The sequence below is a fragment of the Gadus macrocephalus genome, chromosome 11 (assembly GCF_031168955.1).
Source record: "Gadus macrocephalus chromosome 11, ASM3116895v1".
Lineage (NCBI taxonomy): Eukaryota > Metazoa > Chordata > Actinopteri > Gadiformes > Gadidae > Gadus > Gadus macrocephalus.
Window position 1 is genome coordinate 16,798,614 of NC_082392.1, and position 17,960 is coordinate 16,816,573.

A 17,960-nucleotide genomic window follows, 5' to 3' on the forward strand; every position below is an offset into this window, starting at 1 on the left:
GTGTATACCAGAAAGGTGTGGTATATGAATTCCTGTAATAGACTCTGTCTCATGAATGCATAATAATTAGGACTGCAAAAGGAACTAATAGTAAAATAGTATGCCAATTAAGATACTTTTTAAAAGGGTCAGTTTGAGAGATATAAAGACATAGATATATCTGTGCCGACTTAATATATATATATATATATATATATTACCTTGTGCCAAAGGATAGATGCCGCCCATGCTTGATGCAGAAACAAAACAAAGGGTGCCCCCTACAGTTTGCGTCTCTACCCGGAAAAATAGACCCAGTGGAATTTCCGGTGACGTCGCTGCGCAGCGAGCCCATAACAGGTCTGCAGCTGTCTGAGAGCAACAATAACAAGACGAGCTAAGCGGTCCGAAGGGGTTTTATACCTCGACATACGATTAAGGCACTACTTACAGCAGAAATCGAACCAAATACAGGCAAATATGTGGTTGTCGAAATAACCCTGGCCTAGGCTTCTTTATTCCCCGACTCGGTGGGACGTTGTTGGGCACCGCGGAAGAAACGCCGAGATTCGGTCCTACGAGGAGTAGCGGAGCTCTGGGCTGCAACTGGGTCAGTGGGCCTCTCGGTTGTTAAGTTGGGGATCTGTTTCCCCATTTCCCCGTAGTACCTTCCGTTCTTTTGGATCCGCATATTGTCACCCGTACAACATACACCAGTACCATGCAGGCCAACGGGGCAGGACAGGACCCAGGTTCAGAGCTGTCCTGCCGGACCAGTGCGCAGAACGGCGAGGGGTCGTCCGCTGGGGGAGCTCACGCCAATGGACTCGTCTCAGTCACAAACAATGGAAACTCTGTCACTGACAACAACGGCCTGTCGGACCAAGCCGATGAGTCCAACAACGCCAACGACGTCAATTCCACCGTGAAGAAGAAGAAGCGTCTCTCGCAGTCCGAGGAAGACGTCATCAGGCTAATAGGGCAGCATCTCCACGACCTGGGGCTGAAGTGAGTCTCCAGCTTAGTCAGCCGTTATGTCATTCTCCCTCACCAAGGCTGTGTTGCCTGCCTCCCTCAATTAGATATGATTCTCACCTCCCAGGACAATGAATGTAAATTTATGAATGTAAATTCAAAGATCGAATTATCCAATTACACTTTTCTTTGTTCATGTCATTAATGTCTACCTGGAGACCGTTTCTAAATGTTCCAGCGTTTACTCTCAAAATATCTGCCTATTTATGTTTTGAATAATAGTTATTCAAATCCACACATTGTCATCACATACAGCAGCATACAGCAGATTGCCAGTGACACAATGTCCCATCTGATCTGATAAAACGATCCTGCACAGCTTGCTCTTAGTCACTCGCTTTTCCACATGTCACGTCTAGAAAAGTTCCAATTTACTACCATTCTTCTCCCTGCAGTCAAACGGTAGACATGCTCATGCAGGAGTCGGGCTGTCGCCTGGAGCATCCCTCCGCCACCAAGTTCAGGAATCACGTCATGGAAGGAGAGTGGGACAAGGTTGAAGCTGCTTTTAATGTTTTATATTTATTTTGTTAGAAAGTAGTTATGCTCATGAATTGTATTTTAAAATGGGATGGTTCCTGTTCTTGGAAACATTGTGAGTCATAAATGCTCCTATTGTATTGTCAGGACATGAGGAGGGTGTAACCTTCCTTAAATCCTTTCCTAATGATGCTGTTGGTGCTGTCTTCTATTTAGGCTGAGAGTGACCTGAATGAGCTGAAGGCATTGATGCATTCTCCCAGTGCAATCGTGGTAAGTTCATTACTAGCGTCCTGCACTTCTGTAGAGCTGTTTGGTTAGAAATGCATTGCATATAAAGTTTGACCACAAATATATTTACTCAACGACAAATTGTTGAATGTGTTAAACCATCTGACAAAACATATATATATATATATAATCAACGCATACAAACCATAGGTCGTCTTTGTAATTTGATCCCATTATGTTCTCCTTGCTTCCTGTGTCCGCAGCGTATGAAGTTTCTGCTGCTGCAGCAGAAGTATCTGGAGTACCTGGAGGACGGCAAGGTTCTGGAGGCCCTGCAGGTTCTCCGGGCTGAGCTCACGCCCCTGCAGTACAACACAGAGCGGATCCACGTCCTGAGCGGGTAGGTCGTCCGAGCACTGCACAGTTATTCTCCTGGTCGTTGTTGTCCTTCTTCGTTAACCTGCGTAAACAGCTCACAGGAAGGAAGAGAATGCAAATTACTGCGGTAGTCTTGTAAAAACACTACGATTTAGTATCGTCTCTCAGTCTTGGGTGGCTGCAAAGTGGAAGAAAATAAAATTAGTGACACATCGTTTTATTGATTGTATATCATTTTCCATTTTGGACTTTTCGATAGTTACTGTCTCAATGAAATGATTCCACTGACCGCCTGTCTGTGGACTTTGCACTAGATTATCTTGTATTTATTTCATGCTGATGGTGTCATGTGTTCCCTTTGGAAGATACCTGATGTGCAGCAACGCGGAGGACCTGAAAGCTAAAGCCGAGTGGGAAGGCAAGGGCAGCCCCTCCCGCACGAAGCTGCTGGACAAACTACAGAGTGAGTGACGCCAGAGCTAGGAGGGCTTCATCCTGGCCATTCTTATCTGCCATTGTAGCTGGGGTTGCCATGTAGTCATATAGGGTAATAGGGGAACTATCTCATGTAGTTCATGATTTATCGGTGGCCACATTGGATCATCATTTATATAAAATATATGGAAGAGTAAAAAATTCCTATATTTGTAATGTTTATAAGTTGCATTAACTAATTATTAAGAACGGGATCTTACATTTTTTTAAATAACCATGACCTATCACAGAGGGATGTATCCACTTCACACATACAAAATAACTTCTCAAGGAAATGTTGAATATACAGCTCAAAGTTAGCTAATGAACTCGATTCAGTGTGGTCTGAATCATCCCCTTACTGTGGCATGCAGTTATTACTTCCTCGAAGTCCGAAACACTTCAGCTTCATTCAGCTGAACCGGCGCAATCATTCAAGTGTGTGGTAATGGGTCCCCCAACTTGGCTACCTAGCCAAGAGAGAGAATAGACTTCAACCATTAAATCGGCTTGAAGCAACAGAAGGAAATCGATAGACTGAAATTCAGTTGACGTTGTTGAGCGAACTTCATTTTCTGATGCTTAACAGGCTGATTATGTTACAATTATAACCAGATAACCCTTACATAACTATTATATAATTATTACAAGTTAGGGGTTTCTGTTGTCCATCACTGAAAGTGAAGGATTAAACTAATTCATTTTTTAACTAATTCATGTGACTCATCCTGGAAGATTGTGGGCGAAGCTTAATCTGCAAGTCCCAACCTTCATACTCATTTGAATCAGTGTGGAGGGAAACAACAAGGGGGGCTTTTCCCTTGGCGTCTGTCCTAAAGCTTGGCCTTCTTGTCTTCCCCCGTCCAGCCTACCTGCCTCCCTCGGTGATGCTTCCCCCCCGCAGGCTGCAGAACCTGCTGCGTCAGGCAGTGGAGCTGCAGAGAGAACGCTGTCTCTACCACAACACTAAGATGGACAGCGGCATGGACTCTGTCTCCCTGCTCCTCGACCACGCCTGCAGCAGGTCAAAATTCCCATTCTTCGCGAGCACCCCACTGCTCCATTCACTCATATCCTACCCACACACTCTTCTCCATTCACCCATATCCTTCCGCACCCTACTACTCCATTCAATCATGTGCTACACAATCTCCCCAATACATAGGGACGAGACCACGACCAGAGTTAAATGTATGACAGGGGGTGGTCTCTAATGGTTAAATATAAGTTACTTTCTTCTATAATGTTATCGTTTTTTAATCAAATTGAGTCTGCTGAAATTACCATATTCTTCCTTGGCGGTTTCAGCGTATTGGGTTAGCATTGTCAAGGAAACATCTGGTTGATAGTTGTATGTGCCTGAAGGGGTGTCCTGTACTGGAAAATAATGTACAGTAGAACATTTAGTGACATATTTCTGTGACAAGAGTACTTCTACATTTTCTCATTCAATCCATTTCTTTTCACGTTGGCCTTCACTCAACCACAGCTGCTTCTGTCTATTTTGCCGCAACCACCAAGGTCATTCTCAACTCTCCCTCTGCAGGAAACAGTTCCCCTGCTACACCCAGCAGGTCCTCACTGAGCACTGCAACGAGGTGTGGTTCTGCAAGTTCTCCACCGACGGCACCAAGCTGGCCACGGGATCCAAAGACACGACAGTGATTGTATGGCAGGTTGACCCCGTAAGTTGTTCACTCAAACCAAGCGATGGGCCCGGCAGACCGTCTGATACAGAGGGGTGCTCAATGGCTCGTTGTTGTTTGCCAACAGGAGAGCCACCAGTTGAAACTGTTGAAGACCCTGGAGGGACACGCTTACGGTGTGTCCTACTTGGCATGGAGCCCCGACGATGTCTACTTGATCGCTTGTGGCCCGGATGACTGCTCTGAGCTTTGGCTGTGGAATGTACAGGTAATTCATGGCGCACACACATCGGCTATGGTCTTAAACCGGGTTAGAGCTTCTGTAGGTCAGATCTGAGAGATGTAAAGAGACAGAGCAGAAGGGAGACTGTGGCCTGGCTCTTTGCTCCTTCCCCCCCTTACGTTGCAAGTGCATCTTAAGGCTGGTATTCCAAGTAGTATGGTGGTATCTCCAAGAATCACTTTCAACATTAAAAACCCAATAACACCGGACATGTTCAATTATCCTTGCCTGTGGTCTTCTTCGTCCAGACAGGGGAGCTGCGGACCAAGATGAGCCAGTCTCACGAGGACAGCCTGACCAGCGTTGCCTGGAATCCAGATGGCAAGCGCTTCGTCACGGGGGGCCAGAGAGGCCAGTTCTACCAGTGTGTGAGTGTCGATCGCACCACAGACGCTATCAACGACGCACCACACGCTGTCAATGCCCGAAGGCCCTAATGTGTGGGTCACACGCACAGTACATACATGTCTGCCTACTTCTGAAAGGAATTGGGCCAGTTTGTTAAGATCAACCATTAAGACTCAATTGTCGAAAATGTCGTGTTTTACTAACGAACCCATGTCTGGGTGTGAGCAGGACCTGGATGGGAACCTGCTGGACTCGTGGGAGGGCGTGCGTGTCCAGTGCCTGTGGTGCCTCGGCGACGGCAGGACCGTGCTCGCGTCCGACACGCACCAGCGCATCCGCGCCTACAACTTTGAGGACCTGACGGACAGAAACATGTGAGTCTCTGGACTGCTGCTAGTCCTCCACCAGGGCAGGAGCAGAACAGCGCTGGGTTTTGAAACCCGACAACTCAAAAAAAATGCCACCCCCACTCTGCTCGCTCCCTGTGTGTCATTACACGTCAGCTCCCGTTTGGCCGGTCTGTGTGGTTTTTAATGGACAAATTGTACGTGTATTTGATCACTTTACAGAGTGCAAGAGGACCATCCAGTTATGTCTTTCACTGTCTCCAAGAACGGGAGGCTAGCACTGCTGAACGTTGCTACTCAGGTGAGGGAGCAGCGTGCCGTTGTGTCTGCGTCTGAGCCTGAGGGTGTAAAGATGTGTTTTTAGGTCTGGGTGCGTGCGTGCATAAAGAGAATTTGTGTGGGTTTACTTTCCACATCATGTCTCAAAGCTCTTGGTAATTTAAGGCTTGCACTAGTCATTGCAAGACGGAGGCTGTTCAGTGTTTTGTGAGGACTTTCAGTATTATGTGGCTCTGTGTTTTCAGGGAGTCCACTTATGGGACCTGCAGGACCGTGTGCTTGTGAGAAAGTATCAAGGTGTGACCCAAGGATTCTACACCATCCACTCCTGCTTTGGAGGACACAATGAAGACTTTATTGCCAGTGGAAGTGAAGGCAAGGAATAATGAAATTACAGATGAAACAGGAACTAAACTGACTAAAGAATTATGTAATTATACTCACTCTTCTTGTAGTCCATAAAGCAATTCAAGCACATTCACAGAGGGCATTATCTTAATAGGATTTATTTATTTAAATTAAATAAAAAAATCGATAACCCAAACTGTCAGACACTTTCACATTTTTAAGCTTAATATGTAATCAGACACTTTCACATTTTTAAGCTTAATATGTAATCAGCTCAAGTAAATCACGTTATTTATACATTTCTGACACTACTATGCACAATAATGGGATATCTCTACTAGCAAATTCGCTCAAGTCCCCAGCCGATGCATCCCATTAGTGTTGCAGAATTGAGTTTGGACTCGGGGGGGGGGGGGGGGGGGGGGGCGGGAGGGGTGCGAAGGCAAAAGGGAAAACAAAATGGAAAGTTGGAAAGTGCATGCAAAGTTATCAAAACCTGCCCCTTTCCCAATTCTCCCCAGACCACAAAGTTTACATATGGCACCGGCGCAGCGAGCTGCCCGTCGCAGAGCTGTCGGGCCACACGCGCACCGTCAACTGTGTGAGCTGGAACCCCGTCGTGCCGGGCCTGCTGGCCAGCGCCTCCGACGACGGGACCGTCCGGATCTGGGGGCCTGCCCCTTTCCAGGACGTCCAGGACACAGATGGGCCGAATGGTGCGAGGTGGAGTCACTTGTCGTTGAATTAAGAAACAACAAGTGGATCCTTCACTTGTTGTGATTGATCCGTGTGTGTGTGTGTGTGTGTCTGGTATAGTACTCTTTTGCCAATGGCATAAGCAGCAAGCAAATCGAGAAAGCTGCGTAACGAGTTCTTCACTCGCCTGGATATTATGAAACGAGGCAAACAGGTTTTGCTTGTTTCAATCTGAAGCAGTCCACAATACTCCCAACAACCAAAGAAATTAAGTGATTATCCTGTCATATTTTGGTATCATGATTTATACATTTCTCCCAATCCATTGCACAGTACTGCGTTAAAGGTCAGGAATGGTTGATTGTTGTCGAGCAAGGGCTTTAACCTCTCTCATTTTGCCTTTCCAGAAAGCAGTAGCATGGACAGCTGATGGTTGGCACCCATCTTGAGGACCTGCTTTTCCCCCTGACGTCACGGGTAGAGAGAGAGCGTCGAGACTCCGTTAAAGACTCTGTTGAAGCTAAGAGACCTTTTTTCTTTTTTTTTTTACAGCTGCCTCCCGGAGGCAGGGCCACTGGTGCTGTTAGCTGGGCCGTGACATCACACGGAGATGTCAAAAAGTACAAGAAGAAAAACAAAAAGAAAGAGTCGAGCCCATTCAAGTCGGAAGCCTGGGTAAGCAGGAATCTAAAAAAACGGCGTCAGACGCCACCTCCTGTCTGGCGTTTGGACCCTTTCCCTCTAAATGAACCGCCCATCTACCATCGATCCACCTTTCAGAATTATTTATTATCGATGATATTATTTATTCTCCTGATTAATCCCTTGAGTGGTTCGCGTTGGCTGCTGAGTAGCAGTGCGTGGCGCAGGTGTTTTTTCGTCGCAACCTCATTTGTTGTTCTGAGATTCATCGCTGGCAGCGACTCAATGGCACGGCCATCCTGGCTTTTCCCCCCACCTCTATCCACCGGGAGAGAGAGATTTTAATTGGATGTAATACTCCTTGAAGAAAATCGTTGAAAACCTTATTTTAATGTTTTTGTGCATTTTAACCCTAGTCATTTGTTGAATTATGTGTGATTTAGCATTCTTTTTTTTAAGGGGATTGGGGCTGGGGTCTGGGGATTTAACGTGAGTATAAGGTATAACAAATCTGCAGAAGAGCTCCAATCTGGGTTAACGGGTCATTCCACTTTCTTTTGCCTCAAATTTATTACAACCAATCATGTTGCTCGATGCTGGGATTTGCAGCCATGGACTACATGAAATGGATCACTACTGGAAACAACCTTACCAGCGGAAACACAACAAACGTGATATGGCTGAACATTGATCTCGGATCTCGAAGAGGATTGATAACTTGAACGAAAGAATCGTTTGTGTTCACAACAGTGAACACAAACTCTGCAGCAAACTCATCTTATCTGCCAACTGGTTGTCGGACAAGCTAAAATGTCCTGTCCAGACACCAACCTCCTTAGACAAAGTGTCTGGAAAGTTTAAAGATCAAACCCGTGTAGTGCACTGGCCACTGGAGGAATACATTTGTTTCTTGGCCCCCTGATGAGTTTCCCTTTGGAAGAATAGCTCCGTTAAACACATGAAACACCGCCCCTCACCCTTTCTGGGTTCGGGCCCAGGTGTTGTACAGCTTCCCCCCCAGAAGTCCGGCTACAGCATAGTTGAAGTTCTGGATCCGAGATTAGGTGAGCGTGTTCCGCCGTGTTTTCCAGCAGTGTTGTATGTCTGTGATATACCCGTTGAAGCATGTACAGTGGGTTTAGCTTCCTTCTGAGAGTTATTTAGGAGCTGTCGCTGTCGTCGTGGAATATAAAAAGAGCTATAATTGGAAAAGGATGATCTGTTTTTTACTCGGCTGTTAACCTTACCCTCTGCACTGTGGGGTTGGCTATTTATGATAATGCTGTTTTGTCATCCTGGTCTGTTTGGTGAGCCATCGTACTTCCCTCGTCATCATCACCCCTGACACTTTCTCCTTGCCTTCGGTGAGTGTGTATGTGTGCCCTTCCTCCAACATCTTTTTATTTTTGCTTGTCTCTTTCTCGTTCTCCTCATTTACAGGTTTTTATTTGTATTTTTAATCACAAGATGTCTGTGTTAAACTAATAATGTATTGAAATCTTTATCACATTTAGATGGCCACATTCATTTCATCAGTCATCGTCTCCACTCAGGTGGAGTTAAATAGCATCAGTTGATCACATTGCACATTTGGTACACGTGTGTCATTCCTATATATGAATTTGTACAAAGTGGGTCCCTTAGGAGATTGAGACCCACAGCCCTACCAGTTATGGTGTTCTTTGTAGTATGTGCTGTATCTTTCTATGTTATGGCATGTATTATGAGGCTGCTGCTGTTGCAGGCAGATCTTCACTGCATTAGAAAATGTGCCTGCTCAGAGGGCATACGAGCCACCAGCAATCTGTCACTGAACATTACACACATTAGTGGTACACACACAAAAGGTAGACGTACCTGCATACAATATCAAACACTAAAAGAATCACAGATATGGTGTACTAGGTTGTGCTTATGCAAGGTTTCTTTTTATGTTTACTTTAGAATAATTTGGGGGCTAAATGTGTTTTTTCTTTCCTTTGTGGTAAGCGTTATTGGCAAAAGCTTAAAAAATGACATTCGTGGTCAGGTTTGCAAGAATTCATTTTACATTTAAATGTATTAATTAAATGATTGTACTGTTACGTATTGTGTAGGAGAAGTGTTATGTATGCATATTTTCAATAAAGCATTCAGGGTTTTAAAGTGTGTTAAAAACACATAATTAAGTGTCCACTCGTGTTGGTCGACGGTGCCATCCGACTATCCATTTAGGGTTTTGAATGCACATGCCATTTTGAGTGGTCATGAATTTCACAATCACTCCGCTCTAATTTGCAGGCTGCATCTGTTTGAACATATAAATCAAACAAAACGATTCAATCTCACATTCAAATTTATTAATCTCCAAATGGTGAACCGTTGTGAGCCAATTACAAATGGAAATGAACTTGAACAATTGAAGAACACTGCAGATCAGTTCAAGCAGTCAGTTATAGTCTCTCAACAAAACACCCACAGGTCTGTGAATACTGATGCTTAGCGTGTAGATTCTATTTCACACTCCCAAGGTCACTAATGAGTCGATAAGAAAACACTGGAGTGCATTTAATTTTTTTCTTAATTGGATTTGTGTATTCCCCTGAGAAACCTTTGAATGTCAGATGAATCTGCCAATGATTGGGATTTGAAGACATTCACATTCACCGTTTGATTATAATCAGGTCATTCGGAAAGCCTTTACGTCAACCCACTATATAGCCTCACTATAGTCATAAAGTAGAAACCGCTCCATACACTGAACCACTTCATTCCTGTATATAAAAAAAGAATTTAAATAACAAACCATATGGGTAAAAAAGTAATTAATTTTGTAAATCTGCCCCCATTACTTTCAGATTGACTTGCTGCAGTAAATAATGACACATTTCCCCTATTATTATTAAACCATGGCAAAAACATTAAAGAATGTTAAAAGATCTAAAAAAAAAAGGATTTTCATTGAAAACATGCTAGACAGACAACGGGATAGGTTGGAGACAAGGGTTTCATGGTGAAAGGAATAAACTGATGTGATTGTCACCCACTGCCGAGGTAAACAGTGCAAGCAATGCTTTGGATAACCACAGTCACATTTACCAGTGCATTAAATATGCGGCTCACCAGCGTGCCTGCAAAAAGAAGAAAAACATCCAACCAAAATAATACAGGCAGCCAAATGCCTGTCAACACATTAACACACAGGCATGATTCAGATTCATGGGCCATCGTAATTTTCTTTAGGGGGGAAGGCTGGGAAATCCTAAGAGTTCCAGTGGTGGTGCGTGATGCTGCTCTGACCTTAACTAAGGGCTTGTATGCATAGAGCTTGTCAGAACAGAATCAGTGGCCTGCAAACCTAATAACCAATACCAACCCCTTACAAACTGAACTGCAGAGTTGTTGTGGTTCAGGGAAACCGTTTTGTGCAATGTTCTATGCATACAGGACCAGACTAATCTTCAAAACCCATGATAACGAGGCATTGGGCAGTGTTTTTCAGGAGGCTTCCCACAGAGGTCAATCGTTGATTAGTGCCAGGATCATGCTGAGAAGGAAAGAGTGACCAAGATAAGAACAAAGGCTGTTGTATATCTGACATGCATTAAGCTAAATGAGTGCTATTCTCACCTGTACAAATAAATGAAGAAGCAGAGCAAGTGGAAGCCGAGTTTAATCATCGCCTCCTTCATGTGGGACTTCAGTTGCCCCCTGTTGTGGATCTCAGTCGGGTCAAAGACCCCCATATTACCCAATGGCACCTTTACATACCTGCAATTTAAACATGGATATAGGAAATCGTCAAATGCCTGCAGGGCAAGACTACACATGGTTCAAAAATGTATTGGGCTGAATCATAGTCCCACACATGGGATGGAACTTTGTTTGGTGTAGTTTAACACATCAGACTTCAGATAACTAAAGACAGAGGTCGACAACCTCAAATGGCGTAACTCCGCCCCTTGCAGTCCTGGTTTCTCGGCCCAGGCTCTGTGCGGCCCACCCCCTACAGGTTCTGCTATAACATAGTAGGACTGCTGGATCCCAAATTGTGCTGAATCCTAACCATAACTAGATGCCTTTAAAAAACAAAACATAACAGAACATTCATGAGTGTAAGTGGATTACCTGTAGAGATCCCATGCAGCTACAGGCAGGTTGAGGATAAGGATGAACCAGTGCATAGACACCATCATCATCACAGTCGTTAGAGTTTGGCCAATCAACTCGGGTATTACCCACTGTAAAAAAAAAAAAAAAAAGTATGTTGAAATGGGTTCAAGCTATTGACAAACAAAGCTTCAATATGGGAAAAGTCACGTACTACTATATCAGTATCAAATGCAACTGACTGCAAGAAACAATATAGGAAGTGGGGACTTACTTTGTTCAGTTTGGAGCAGCAAGCTCGGGCATTAATGTAGTCACATTCTAAATCAGACAGAGTTATAATCTGGACATCGAGTTAAGGTACAACATAGTTATATTCATATTATAGTTGCACAAGTCATCTGATATTTCTAAAATCATGAGAAGAATTAATGCTGAAGGTGAAGGACAGAAGTCGCTGTGCGCTCTGAATCACGTACTACACAAGTAGCCATCAGATATGTTAAGATAACTGCTTACGGTCTGCATGACCTGAAAACAAGAAGAAATGCTTCATGTCTCCCTAGATGCACCTTTCTGTTCATGTAATTAAGTCAATGATGGCTTGTATCAGCTTGTGGAAAATGTGAGCTCTGAGGAATTGGTTAATGTATTTTAGTTAAGAATGGCAAGTTTAGTTAAGAATGGAACACATCGGAAGGAGACTCCTCAGCTTGTTGACACTTGTAGCTCAGCGGCTAACCGGAAGCTACACGACTGCTTTTCTAGTCCGCTAGAGAATAATCCATGTAATGCATGGATTTGCTGGCTGTTTTATATTAAAACGGGTTGAAACGCTGCACAGACACACACACAGGAAAAGGATACAAAGTACACAGACAGAAAAATCAATGCACAACAGTCGACCAGCGACACGATAAACACCGCCGCCTCCATTTTCCGCCTTTTTCCTGTGATTTGTCATCACTTCCGGCGGGGTGTATGGGCATGGCAAAAAAGATAGTGGTTACGCCTCCTAGCGTTCTTCATTGACCTGAACACATTGTATCCAAATATAATTAAATAAAATGTGGTACTTTTCACATAATAAATCAAGCACCCTTCTCACTAGTTGATGAATACACATCATTATTATGTTAACCCGGTCTATTTCATGGTTGTGTATTAAGAGGGTCCAGTGCTATTTACAGCCATTTTCTCTCTCAATTGCTCTTAGAGGATGTTGTAGTTGAATTTGCTTGGTCATGTACAGTAGTTTGGACTTCAAGGAGTGAGAAAGTGATGTAGTAGGCATCATACACGTCCATCTCACATAGCAACATGTCCCCTCTTCCTTTCTCTGGCCAATGCTGCATTAAAGGCCAGATTATGCACATTATGCACAAGTATACACATATTCAACATTTATTGGGATAAGGAAATCTATTTTTATTAAAGGTAGATGATTATTCAATGCTCAGCACTTTACATATTTGTACTACTATTTTAAGGCATACTATTTTTTTTTTTACTATTTTTTAGGCATTCAATGGCACTAAGTTAACGGTATCGTGTATGACGACATGAATGTAGTGAGTGAACGAAATGTTGAATGTATTTTCTTTCTTTATTTATTATTTATTATGTTACCTTTTTAAATGAGACCAGTACGTGAGTGCACTGAATTTCGTTGTACTTCTGTCCAATGACAAATAAATATATCCTATCCTATCCTATCCTATCCTATCCTATCCTATCCTATCCTATCCTATCCTATCCTATCCTATCCTATCCTATCCTATTATGATGAAGATGATGATGATGATGATGTGGCGCCATGGGAGCGCCAATCACGTGCTCACGTCGGATTAACCGTTTTAAACGTGTGACGTCGCACATGGGCTGGGTCAATGCGAACAAATCTAAATCCGACATAAATATTGGGAGCGACACGCCACAGACAGCACTATTGTAAAGTAAGAGCATCTTTTTTTATGCGCTACATGCCATATAAATGTGTTATCTTGAATAGCCTCATTATGCGGCGTGATCCGTCCCAGGAAACACGAGTAGAAATAGGCTGCGACTCATAGGCTGAAACCACGGCGCAATAAACCCTATAAGTACTGCAGAAATGTGTCACCGGTGTATAATTTATTGGATAATGCCTTCGATTATTTTTTTATACTCGTCTTTGTTAGGTTTTTACTTAAATAGGTATATGTGTGAAACTGATCCGCCTTATAGCATCATGCATTTCAAATTAAGCCTATTTCTATTTTGCATTGTACGTCACAATTGCCTTAAGAGAAGAGATGCCTTGCGTTAATTAATAATTTGACATTCAAGCGATTTGTTCTGCAACTAGTGGGGTTGAGGGCGTATCTCGTCAGCGTCCCGTTCTGTTGTGTCTGTCAGGAGGACACGTGATAACAGTTTACTTATCACATTGGTCACTGTTGCTGCTCATCGCTCTTGTTTTGTTTATACATCATGTCGCCGTGATGAATGATAGCGTCATGTCCGATCTTACCTCGACCCATGTCTCGTAATACCTTGTCCAATCACACTCATCAACACTGTGATGTGTTTGTGTGAATTAACCTCATTGGTGTCTAAAAATAAGTTGACTGCCATCACAGTCATAGCCTATAATGCTCCAAGGTTTATTGTGGCCCACTTGAGTGATACTTATGAACATTGATTTAAACATGGGATATCAGTTTAATGAAACACTCAAATCAAATATTCTGTACAGTTTTCTTCCCAGCTTAAAATAGTCAACATGCAGGTTGGGCTTGAGCTCCGGCCACTGTCCTTCACCAAGGCAACAGTGGAGTTGCTCTATATACTCTGTGAAACTGCTCCTAGATCACCAAGAAAATCAATGCAAAAGCATTAACAATTCTTTATATTGGTTCAATTATTTTAGAATATAGACCTTCAATAGACCTACTTATTTTATTCTAATTCCAAATTCTCTCAACAATCCCTGGGCAATATATTTTTCTCTCCGACAAATATAACAAACGGATCATTAAAATCTCTCACATATTGTCCCCTCCAGGCTGACCCAACACAACATCAACCGCAAGCATGTCGTACGGCAGAGTGGACAGCTACCGGTCCCAGACCCGGGACCTCAGCAACCTCACCCAGACATGCAGCAGCAACATCCAGAAAATCACACAGAACAGTAAGCCGCACGCACGCACTCACGCACGCACTCACGCACGCACGCACGCACACACACACACGATATGCACGGCACCTTCTAATGTCAAAGCAGGACTTAATGTTTCACTTCTGCCACGTCTAATGCTTGTTTTGTACGCAGCTGGCCAGATTATGAGCCTATTATACCAGATGGGTTCTGGCAAGGAAACCCCAGAGCTACAGGACAGACTGTAAGTATTAACTCATTGTAACCAGCCAGACATTTAGGCAATGTACGCAAAAAATATATTATTGATGAAAGCTACTGATCATTTTAAATGCTTTGTTTTTGTATCTTTGTGTTTTACCTTTTAAAATGAGTGACTTATTGGGAAACAAAAAAATATGTAAAAGCCTTGGACACCATTTTCTTACACTACACACTATACTTTTTGTACACTATACACTTCTGACTTGTGCTATCTGTTTGTTATGTAAAAGTTCAGAAGTGTCAGTATCGTATCAATTCTTCTTTATCATTATTATATTCATAACTCCTATGTAGACAACAGCTACAGCACTATACAAACCAGCTGGCTAAAGAAACCAACAAGCATCTGAAAGAGCTGGGATCCTTCCCGCAACCTCTCTCTCCATCCGAACAGGTCAGGATGTTTTCCTGTGTTCCAAGCTAGACACCTGCAAGCAAAAGAATGTTTCGGAATTTCACAGCAAAATAAACTTGAGTCCTTATACGAAGCGTGCAGATAAAATTAGGTTTGCTGTGGGCTCTGTAGTCCATGTCATCATCTATTGGCAGATGTTTAATACAGTCTTATACACTTCTTAGAAGTGAACACAGTTAAGTCAGGAACATACCTCTCCATGGTGTCCCGTTTTTCCAATAATAAGACCATTATCAGAGTATTTTATATATTATATATCTATTTATTTTAATCTATAACGTCAGAACTGTTAAAAAAGCAAAGGTGTTCCTTTATTGAATATAATGCTTACCCTAGGAACGTAAATGACCAATCAGGGTCAAGTATTTCACAATGCTGTGCTATAACCATGCATTACTTATCTATGTACTATTATTCGTTCCTCTTTACAGAGACAGCAAAAGATCCAGAAGGAGCGTCTGATGAATGACTTCTCCACTGCGCTCAACAACTTCCAGACGATCCAGAGACGTGCGGCGGAGAAGCAGAGAGAGACAGTAGCTCGGGCCAGGGCAGGCTCGCGGCTTACGGTGAATCCCACGTTTCCTCGAAAAAATATATGAATGCAGTTGGTCAATACGTCCAAATTTAATTATAGTCTAGCTTCCTGCACAATTTGTATACAATTTGTGCCCATGCCCAGAGCATGGGCATTCTTCCAAAGAGAATTGATGCAAACTCCCCTTTTCTGACAATATCCCACAGGGAGATGGTTGCAATGTTGAAGAACAGCTGGTTACGTTCGAAAAGTATGTATTCTTCAGTCTACCAGAATATGTCATAGTCAATTGGCCTTAATAATTTGCGTTAAGTGATGTAAAAATATCGATGCTGTGTGATTGTACCTCGATTTGTAAACATTGAACATGGCCTCATGATGTTCATTAGGGATGATGAAGACTCGGCCCAGCAGGACCAGGTTCAGACAGAACAGGCCCCCATCACCGAGGAGGACCTGGAGATCATCAAGGACAGAGAGACCAACATCAGGCAGCTGGAGGTAAGGCTCCACATCGCTGCTTGTCGTACCAATACCTCATGAGGGAGGGTTTGGATCAGTGAACCTTCATCTCTGGTTTTCCTTGCTCTAATCCCCCCAGGCGGACATTATGGATGTGAACCAAATCTTTAAGGACCTGGCTCTGATGATCCATGATCAGGGAGAAATCATAGGTGAGCTTTGTGACATACACACAGGGAGATCATTCATATCAATATTACCCTTTTTAGGGAAGCACACTATGAACGTATTCCTGTAACGTAGCCCTGCCATACCTAGTACCTAGTTTTTAAACCATATTGCATGCCTCAAAGAACGTCCAAGTGAGCTACAGATCTGACACTGTGTTCATTTATAGCTTTAACTGTCACCTCCTCTGAATTTGGTGTCCATGTCGGTTTCATCCAAACACAGACAGCATTGAGGCAAATGTTGAGAGTGCAGAGGTCCATGTTGACAGAGGAGCTACTCAGCTCCAAAGAGCTGCCGGTTACCAGGTAACAGGCTTTATGTATGCATGTATTTGATGATGAGGGGGATTATGATGATGTTTGCTTCCTTTGTACCGTCAAATTGCCTGAAATGTTCTTTGTTTTGTTCTGTGCTTTGATAAAGAATTGAACAACATGAATTATGCCTTTGCTCCCTTTTCAGAGGAAGTCTCGCAAGAGGAAGTGCATTCTTGCCATGGTGTTGTCCCTGGTTCTCACCATATTGAGCATCATCATCTGGCAAGCGCTCAGATGAGACCACTAAAGTGGAGAAAAGGAGTCGAGTGTTCTACTGAGGACTTAAAATGGCTTCCAGTGAGTGTGCGCATTGCTGTAGTTGTGTGTCTGATGACATGAGCGTCTGTGTGACTTTCATTTGTACCTCTCGGTACGATGATTCAGAATGTGAAGTTAGTTGTGTGTGTGTGTGTGTGAGTATATGTCTCTTTTTAATCAAGCACGTAAAATGAGGAATTGTTTTCAACAAACCCCCAAAATGGTGACTGCACTATACCCTAGCCTGTGAATCCTTGACCAGTCGAGTGAAGCCCTGTGTATGCCAAGATCCATGTCGCTACTCGGAGGCATGGTACATCGCGTTAACATGCAAGCAAGGGAGCAGCATAGCCATCAGAACCTAGATGTATATGAAACAACAAACAAATCTGGAATCCGGATTGTGAACCCAAGTCTTCTCCATTGAAAATATGTAAACGCAATACATTCACGTCAAAATAAGTTGTTTTAAATTTATTTAAATGTACACCAAAAAGCGGTTGGTGTATCTCAACAAACACATATACCGTGATTTGGCCCGGTGCATCCATGTTATTCTTGTGTCTGGCTGTCGAAAACAGATCGAAGACACTATGCCAGTTCCCTGCCCGAGCAATCAATGATTAGTTGACGGCCACCTCCAGAGAGACAGGTTGGGATGATGCTGACCTCTGGGATGACTGCAGATCTTTGCGTATGGGTAGGACTTGGACCGGCCAAAGGGGTGTGTACAGGTCTATGATAGCGGCCTGGATCTTTGCTGATCTTCACATCCGTGCTTTTGCAGAAGTGTAATTTGGCATTTAAGTCAAAACAGGTGATGTTCAGGAAGGGTGGTTCTCGTAGTCCTCTTGGATTTAACATATCTGTTTGGTATAGGGTCCATGGTCGACCAGTTATGCATTTCAAGGGTACATATTTTCTTTATCTCTGTCCGTGTCTGCATGAGTGCATAATTGTGTACTCAAGTTGACTGCTATTATACTAGTTTTGTGTTTAGCAGATTGCTTTTATCCAAAGCATCTCAAGCCCAAAGCACACAGCCGTGTCAGGACAGACATGAAATGATCTTTGAATC

General features: G+C 43.3%; 3 protein-coding genes across 7 annotated transcripts in view; 2 read left to right on the forward strand and 1 right to left on the reverse strand.

The window, feature by feature from the left end:
* The first annotated feature begins 303 nt into the window (after positions 1-303).
* wdr26a (WD repeat domain 26a) lies at positions 304-9,330 on the forward strand. Of its 4 annotated transcripts, XR_009528060.1 has the most exons (15): positions 304-987; positions 1,410-1,509; positions 1,711-1,767; positions 1,989-2,125; positions 2,469-2,566; positions 3,445-3,601; positions 4,124-4,262; positions 4,351-4,491; positions 4,755-4,874; positions 5,083-5,228; positions 5,424-5,502; positions 5,726-5,855; positions 6,350-6,544; positions 6,645-6,796; positions 6,932-9,330. XR_009528060.1 is itself a non-coding variant. In XM_060065197.1 (14 exons), exons 1-14 carry the CDS (start codon positions 701-703, stop codon positions 6,722-6,724), a joined length of 1,866 nt encoding a protein of 621 aa, XP_059921180.1. In that variant the 5' UTR covers positions 304-700; the 3' UTR covers positions 6,725-9,330. The 4 variants fall into 4 exon arrangements, 3 of the variants coding, with proteins under 3 accessions (XP_059921180.1, XP_059921182.1, XP_059921181.1); XM_060065197.1 differs by having other exon boundaries at positions 6,645-9,330; XM_060065199.1 differs by lacking the exon at positions 6,645-6,796 and having other exon boundaries at positions 305-987; positions 6,350-6,551.
* On the reverse strand, positions 8,080-12,258 carry cnih4 (cornichon family AMPA receptor auxiliary protein 4). Its single transcript, XM_060065200.1, has 5 exons — positions 12,123-12,258; positions 11,530-11,598; positions 11,274-11,386; positions 10,776-10,916; positions 8,080-10,692 (listed from the first exon to the last, which is right to left on the reverse strand). The coding sequence occupies exons 1-5, from the start codon at positions 12,189-12,191 to the stop codon at positions 10,665-10,667; spliced, it is 420 nt and encodes a 139-aa protein (XP_059921183.1). The 5' UTR covers positions 12,192-12,258; the 3' UTR covers positions 8,080-10,664.
* An 822-nt stretch (positions 12,259-13,080) lies between these two features.
* The window catches only part of stx12l (syntaxin 12, like), a 5,760-nt gene continuing 880 nt past the window's right edge, over positions 13,081-17,960 (forward strand). Inside the window, exons 1-10 of one of the 2 annotated variants that reach the window (XM_060065205.1) lie at positions 13,081-13,210; positions 14,302-14,430; positions 14,572-14,641; positions 14,956-15,055; positions 15,508-15,645; positions 15,821-15,864; positions 16,004-16,115; positions 16,216-16,288; positions 16,474-16,612; positions 16,770-17,960. The exon at positions 16,770-17,960 is cut by the window's right edge and continues 880 nt beyond it. In XM_060065205.1, coding sequence (XP_059921188.1) covers positions 14,331-14,430; positions 14,572-14,641; positions 14,956-15,055; positions 15,508-15,645; positions 15,821-15,864; positions 16,004-16,115; positions 16,216-16,288; positions 16,474-16,612; positions 16,770-16,833 — 840 coding nt within the window. In that variant the 5' untranslated portion in view covers positions 13,081-13,210; positions 14,302-14,330 and the 3' untranslated portion in view covers positions 16,834-17,960. The remainder of the gene's footprint in view (positions 13,211-14,301; positions 14,431-14,571; positions 14,642-14,955; positions 15,056-15,507; positions 15,646-15,820; positions 15,865-16,003; positions 16,116-16,215; positions 16,289-16,473; positions 16,613-16,769) is intronic. The other variant, XM_060065206.1, reaches the window with a different exon arrangement.

Bases quoted from the DNA above. Each gene is read 5' to 3' on its own strand.
- cnih4 (XM_060065200.1), bottom strand. From the start codon at position 12,191: ATGGAGGCGGCGGTGTTTATCGTGTCGCTGGTCGACTGTTGTGCATTG. The intron at 11,387-11,529 runs GTAAGTCCCCAC...TTTTTTTTACAG, and splicing joins GCTGCTCCAAACTGAACAAA to TGGGTAATACCCGAGTTGAT. The intron at 10,693-10,775 runs GTGAGAATAGCA...TTTCCTTCTCAG, and splicing joins TTCTTCATTTATTTGTACAG to CATGATCCTGGCACTAATCA.
- wdr26a (XM_060065197.1), top strand. From the start codon at position 701: ATGCAGGCCAACGGGGCAGGACAGGACCCAGGTTCAGAGCTGTCCTGC. The intron at 3,602-4,123 runs GTCAAAATTCCC...CTCCCTCTGCAG, and splicing joins CTCGACCACGCCTGCAGCAG to GAAACAGTTCCCCTGCTACA. The intron at 5,229-5,423 runs GTGAGTCTCTGG...ATCACTTTACAG, and splicing joins GACCTGACGGACAGAAACAT to AGTGCAAGAGGACCATCCAG.